This window comes from Phycodurus eques, chromosome 6 (genome assembly GCF_024500275.1).
Source record: "Phycodurus eques isolate BA_2022a chromosome 6, UOR_Pequ_1.1, whole genome shotgun sequence".
Lineage (NCBI taxonomy): Eukaryota > Metazoa > Chordata > Actinopteri > Syngnathiformes > Syngnathidae > Phycodurus > Phycodurus eques.
In genome coordinates, this window is record NC_084530.1 from 10,217,339 (window position 1) to 10,224,684 (window position 7,346).

General features: G+C 42.5%; 1 protein-coding gene across 6 annotated transcripts in view; it reads right to left on the minus strand.

The window, feature by feature from the left end:
• The window catches only part of crebbpa (CREB binding protein a), a 71,807-nt gene that overhangs the window by 51,178 nt on the left and 13,283 nt on the right, over nucleotides 1-7,346 (minus strand). For 4 of the 6 annotated variants that reach the window (XM_061680707.1, XM_061680708.1, XM_061680706.1 and 1 more), the window contains exon 2: nucleotides 6,279-6,973. In XM_061680707.1, the coding sequence (XP_061536691.1) occupies nucleotides 6,279-6,973 (695 nt within the window). Of the gene's footprint in view, nucleotides 1-2,555; nucleotides 2,653-3,248; nucleotides 3,270-6,278; nucleotides 6,974-7,346 lie in introns of those variants that run through there. The other 2 variants (XM_061680710.1, XM_061680709.1) reach the window with 2 other exon arrangements.

The following is a 7,346-nucleotide window of genomic DNA, read 5'->3' on the forward strand; positions in this document are numbered from 1 at the left end:
TTATTTAAGATTGTCGGCCCGACCTGTTTCGGACCTAAAATCGGGATGAATCCACTCTTAAACATCTGACCAAAGGACAATTTTAGGATAATCTTGTAAGAATTAAGATTGCCTGGTGTTTGATGTGCTTGGTTGGGAAGGGGCAAAATCGGCACAAAACTAGGCTGATTGTTTTTGTGTGTGTACTGGGTCTAACAAAAACTGTCTATAAATGCATAAAGTTGAGGAATGTTGATTCTCTTCCAAGGAATGGCTGTCCTGTAAAGATTACTGCAAGAGCACAGCGCAGAATGCTCAATGAGGTAAAACGGAACGCTAGCGTGTCAATTGAGTGTCAGTCAGTTGGACTTAAAAACATGGTCTGCAGAAAAAATTCCCCCCAATAAAGCTGGTTTTTAGCAGATCTTAGCCCGCCCTCATTTCAGTCCAAACCCTGCTCGAGCCTGTGATGTCAGCGCCAGAACCCCAGCTGTTTTCCCCATACTACTTAACATACTTGGTTGGCTCACAAGCAAGCCTGGGGCATAACTGTCACCTATATTGAAATTCTGGATGTTTAAGACAATAACGAGTGAGAATAGTAAAGTTAGATAAAAGAAAGTCGCCTTGTTATGTTTACATCAATCGTCGAATGCAGGGGTGCTCAAAGCGTCGATCGCGAAGGTAGTATTGGTAGATCGCATGACATTGCGTGACCAAAAAAAAAAAAAAAAAAAAAAAAAAAAAAGAAAAGGACATCAGCCTATCATCCACCCCGAAGCATCGTTCCGGGTGAGTCGCATCATCGTTAAGAACAAGAAGTCCTTCCAAGAAGGACATGGTAAAAGATTGTTCTGGGACTTTAAAAATAAGGCAGAAATATTATCTACGATCAAAGCTCTCCAGCTGTCAAGAAGTACAGTTACACGGCGCTGTGAAGCCATGGCTGAGGATTTAACCCAGCAAATGTGGAAGAACATCAGAGATTGTGAGTGTTTCACACTGCAGTTGGACCACTCTACGGGCGTGAGTGACACAGCCCAGAAGTGCATTTTCATTCGTATGGTGTTTAGTGATATTGCTGCAAAAGAGGGGCTATTAACAGTACTGCCCATGAAAGAACAGACGCGAGGAGAGGACATATTTCAGTCGTTCAAAAACCCAGCTCCCGGTGTACAAATTGGTGTCTATCACCACGGATGGAGCACCCGGCAATGGTTGGCCGCATGAATGGATTTAGGCAGGCAGGATGATGCTTTCCCAGACTTCCTGAATTACCATTGCATAATCTACCAACAAGCGTTATGCACTAAAATGCTCAACATGAAAGAGATCATGGACGTAGCAACGAAGATCGCCTGTTCTATTGGAGCCACATCTCTTCAAAGACAGTTATTCCGCGCACATTTGGAGATGGCTGAGTGCGACCACGCTGACTTGTTGCTACACACTGACGTGAGATGGCTTAGTCGTGGGAAATTCCTGCAAAGATTTCGAGAGCTCTATCCGGAGATTAAGGAGTTTTTCCGTGGAGCTGGACATACAGAATACAAGCAACTAAATGAGGGTCAGTGGCTGTTAGACTTGGCATTTTTAACCGATCTGACAAACATGTTGAATGACCTTAATCTAGAGCTGCAAGGAAAAGACAAAACAGTGATCAATATGATCAGCTCAGTTAAGGCTTTCAAACGAAAGATGCAACGTCTCTCCTCAAAGCTGCAGCGTCATGATTTGGCAAACTTTCAGAACCTGGCATCAGAGCTGGAGATGCAAGGGAAGGCCTGTGTGTAACTTGACAGTACACGCTACACAGAACTGATTGACAATTGTCTGTCAGAGTTTGACAAACGCTTTCAAGACTTTTCTTTGCTCAAGCCAGTCGCTACATTCAGGTGCTATCCTTTTCGGAAAGATGCTGAGGTTGATTCACTCGCATCAAAAATTGCAACACTGTTTCCCCTGAACTCTTCTGGGGTGGAAGATGAGATTTTTACCCTACAAGCAGACATTGAGCTGAAGTCCAGAGCTCATGGACAGTTTTGGAACTTACTCATAGAGCTAAAGTACCCCAACATGAGGAACTGTGCTACCTTTTTGACTGAATTATTCGGCTCCATTTATTTATGTGAGTCAGCCTTTTCCCACATGATCATTAAGTCCAAGTACCGTTCCACCCTAACTGATGAACATTTGGAAGTGTGCTTGAGGCTGGCTGTCAGCAGCTACTGTCCGGACTATGCATCCGTGACTGATTCACTTGAGTGCAAGTCATCAGCGTAAACTCAGGTAATGACGACAAATTTACATTGTTAATTATGTTTTTTGGCTCATGCAAGGTACTACATGATGCAAGGTACTACAACAACATACATTGGTGCTGAGCTGTATCGGCAGCATCACAATTTTAGCTCACTGGTAGCACTCTGCGCTCTCAAACCGGAGACATGGCCCCCACCCCCCCATAAAAATGTGAACGGCTTGCAAAGTATGCAAGGCTGGACTTTGAAATGCAAGGCTGGATCATCATGACGTGTTCACACCATTTTAATCATGCATCCATCCATTTTCCGTACCGCTTATCCTCACAAGGGTCACGGGCGTGCTGGACCCTATCCCAGCTGACTCTGGGCCAGAGGCAGTGTACACCCTGAGCTGGTCGCCAGCTAATCGCTGGGCACATAAAAACAAACAAGCATTCGCACTCACATTCAATGACCGCATAATATATTAGCATATTAAGGTACAAGGTACTTTTGTTGTGAATTCTTCAATGTGCATAACACATACAGAGGATTGAAATTACGGTTGAGTTGCTAGAAAAGACAGACAAATAATATAAAAGCTAAATAAACTATAGGATATCCAGTATAAAAATTAGCGATGGAACATTATTTTGGGGTGCTTCAGCTGTTGTGCTTATGTGAGCGAGTGCAGTGATATATGATTGCTTGGCTTGACCGAGTGACAAGGACGTCTCGGGCTGCCGCCGTGTTTAAAATGACACCCTAATAAATTTGTAATTTTTTACCATATTATATTAGGTATTAAATTTTGGGGCGCTAGCTGTTGTTCATGTGCGAGTGCAACAGTATATGATAGCAATAAGATATAATACCAACTTGAACAAAGCGATGTTTGGAAACTCAAGCAAGCTGTCTGTTTTTTTGTTTTTGTTTTTTTTTTTCAAAAAAGTTGTCATTTTGGAGGTGGGGAAATTCTGCCCGACGGCTACGATATATACTGCCAATTTATAGTATAGTACATACCTTTTTCCACACCGGATATACGGTGAATTTAGTCTCCACTTCTGCCACTGACGTCAGACCAAGACATGGGGGGCATATGTCAATTTTGGTGATGAAAAAGTGGCGTTCCAAGCGCAAATCGGTGTTTACCAATTTTTAAAAAAACAACAACAACAAAAAAACAGTGAAATATGGACGATCAAGACACCATAGCTTCTATAAACAAAGAATGGGGTTCATCGGAGGACACCGGGGAGGAAAGCTTTTGCTGGACGTTTGAAGTTTGCTCAGCAGCACTTTGATGTTCCACAACACTAGTGGGAAAATATTCTGTGGAAAGATGAAATTGAAGTTGAATCGTTTGGGAGGAACACAATGCCATGTGTGGAGGAAAAATGGCACAACACACCAACGTCAAAACGTTATCCCAACAGTGAAGCATGGTAGAAAAATGAAAAACAGAAAACTGAAAAGATAGAAAAATGAATTCACAAGTTTATCAAGATATTTTCCAGAAGTTGAAGCCATCTGTCCAACAGTTGAAACTCAAAAGCCGATGGGTTTTGCAAAGGACAATAAGCCAAAACACAGAAGTAAATCAACAACAGAATGGCTTCAGAAGAATAAAATAAATGTTCTGGATTGGCCCAGTCAAAGTCCTGACCCCAACCTGATTGAAATGCTGTGGCATGACCTCAAGACAGCTATTCACACCGGACATCCCAGAAATCTTGCTGAAATGCTACTGTTTTGTAAAGAGGTCTCATTCAAAATTCATCCTGATCGTCGTGCAGGTCTGATCTGCAACTACAGGATATGTCTGGTTGAGGTTATTGCTGCCAAAGGAAGGTCAACCAGTTATCAAATACAAGGGTTCATTTACTTTTTTGTCCCTGTTCTGTGAATGTTTACGTTACACACTATAAAAATATGAAAAAAATATAATTGTGTGGTATTAATTTAAGCACACTGTTTACACTTGTGATTTCAGACTACATTTTATGACCAATTTATGCAGAAATTTTACAGATTACTCAATTTAAAGCTATAATCGCAAATGTGCAGTGATAAAGTTGATGCGTCCACTAATTGATTCAACACCTAAAGTTGTCAGGCGTTAATGCTTTCCTTATGTGAAATAAATGGTACAGTGGGTACGGAAAGTATTCAGGCCACCTTAAATTTTTCCCTCTGTTATATTGCAGCCATTTGCGAAAATCATTTAAGTTCATTTTTTCCTCATTAATGTACAGGCAACACCCCATATTGACTTTTTGTATTTTGAATTTTTGCAGATTTATTAAAAAAGAAAAACTCAAATATCACACAGCCATAAGTATTCAGACCCTTTGCAGTGACACTCACATATTTAACTCTGGTGCTGTCCATTTCTTCTGATCATGCTTGAGATGGTTCTACACCTTCATTGGAGTCCGGATGTGTTTGATTATACTGATTGGACTTGATTAGGAAAGCCACACACCTGTCTATATAAGACTTTACAGCTCACAGTGCATGTCAGAGCAAATGAGAATCATGAGGTCAAAAGAACTGCCGGAAGAGCTCAGAGACAGAATTGTGGCAAAGCACAAATCTGGCCAAGGTTACAAAAAAGATTCTGATGCAATTAAGGTTCCTAAGAGCACAGTGGCCTCCATTATCCTTAAATGGAAGACATTGGGGACGACCAGAACCTTTCCTAGAGCTGGCCGTCAGGCCAAACTGAGCAATCGGGGAAGAAGAGCCTGGGTGAGAGAAGTAAAAAAAAGAACCCAAAGATCACTGTGGCTGAGCTCCAGAGATGCCGTCGGGAGATGGGAGAACCTTCTAGAAAGTCAACCACCACTGTAGCTCTCCAGCAGTCAGGGCTTTTTGGCAGAGTGGCCGGGCGGAAGCCTCTCCTCACTGCAAGACACATGAAAGCCCGCATGGGGTTTGCTAAAAAAAACACCACCACCTGAACGACTCAAAGACGGTGAGAAATAAGATTATCTGGTCTGATGAGACCAAGATAGAACTTTTTGGCTTTAATTCTAAGCGGTATGTGTGGAGAAAACAAAGCACTGTCCAATACAGTCCCAACAGTGAAGGACTGTGGTCGCAGCATCATGCTCTGGGGGTATTTTTCAGCTGCAGGGACAGGACGACCGGTTGTAATCGAAAGAAAGATGAATGCGGCCAAGTACAGGGATCTCCTAGACATAAACCTTCTCCAGAGTGCTCAGGACCTCAGACTGGGCCGAAAGTTCACCTTCCAACAAGACAATGACCCTAAGGACACAACTAAAATAACAAGTGAGTGGCTTCAGAACAACTCTGTGACTGTTATTGAATGGCGCAGCCAGAGCCCTGACTTAAACGCAATTGAACATCTCTGGAGAGACCTGAAAATGGCTGTCCACCAACGTTCATCATCCAACCTGACAGAACTGGAGAGGATCTGCAAGGAGGAATGGCAGAGGACCCCCAATTCCAGGTGTGGAAAATCATTCATTGCCAAAAAGACTCATGGCTGTATTAGCTCAAAAGGGTGCTTCTACTAAATACTGAGCAAAGGGTTTGAATACTTGTGGCTGTGTGATATTTCAGTTTTTATTTTTTTAATAAATCTGCAAACATTTCAACAATTCTGTTTCTTTCTGTCAATTGCTGTGAGTACATTAATGAGGAAAAATTTAACTAAAATGATTTTCGCAAATTGCTGCAGTATAAAATGAAAAATTTTAGGGGGTCTGAATACTTTCCGTACCCACTGTACATCAATGTCAAACCTGGATGAACTCTGAAGAAAATGTATTAACACACTCAGAAAGCCATTACCCTGGAAAACATGCACATCATGGGGTAACGGCGAAGGAAAATTACTAATGTTTACAAATGGCATCCACTATCCAACCTCATCCGCTTAGTTCTTTTAAGCAAAAACTTTTTAGAAAAGGAAATTAAGCATTCATACAAAAGTGCATATCGTGGACATGGGCCCATTAAAATGCAAGTCTAGGCTCAAGACAGCACAAAAATTCTTTTGAAATACATAGGGCTGCAACTTACCTTGTTAATGTTAGTTGCTTGCTGTGCTGCACTGAGCGTAGCATGTGCACCCATCTGCTGCCCTCCCTGGGTCAGAGTGTCTGCCAAAGCACTGCCGGCTCCTGATGCCGCTCCTTGCATCGTTTGCCCCTGGTACTTCATGCCGACGACCCCTGCTCCTCGTCCTCTTCCAGCACCAGGCCCAAGACCCCCATTCATAACCTGCCCAGGTTGGGGCTGCCCACCTTGCACTAACAGCCCAGAATGACCCTGGCTATTATTCATCAAAGGCTGATTGAAGCCTGGGTTGTTCAGACTCAATGTTGCAGCACTGCTGTTGTTCTGTCCTGGTACTCCAGTTGGTGTTCCTGCTTTTTGGGCTTGAGGAGATGGGTGACTGTTAGGGGAGCCTTGGCTGAGCGGGCTCTTTCCCAAAGGTGTGCCAAGCTGAGGACCCATACTTCCGGGCTGAGGGCTTCCGGAGCTCAGCCCTACACCTGTGATTGTGGAGGTACTACCAGCTCGAAGAAGCTCTGAGAGCTGCTTGTGTTTTGCAGCAGCATCTGGGACCACAGTGGTACCACCAGGCACACCATTCCCAGGTGCTGTTCCGCCATTTGTAGGCATCCCACCCATGAGGCTCAGGTCTCCACCATTCGGAATCAACTCATCTGGAAGGTCATTTTCTAAATCATCCCAAGACGGTGATCCAAGATCTTGAATAGAATTGAAAGAGAGGAATTTCTTTAGCATGAACATTAGCTGAAAATATAAATGCATTATTTTGTAGTATTAGTATAGTAGTTACTGAATAAGAAACATACATTCTTAAATGACAACCAATAGAAAATGATTGTAAATCTGTCTACACTTTTGCTACTTTAAACAAACAATTTCATATTTCCTTAAACAGGAACACAACAATCCTACATGGGTGCAGGGAAAACCAGTTTTTGATTCAATTTATGACACATTTATACTCATAATACATAGATATTTCGTCAATTAGGCTCCACTCCAATTTTGGAGTGTTTTTTTCCAATTGGGGAAATAATCACCACACCTCAAGTAGTAGTAGACATTTCTTTT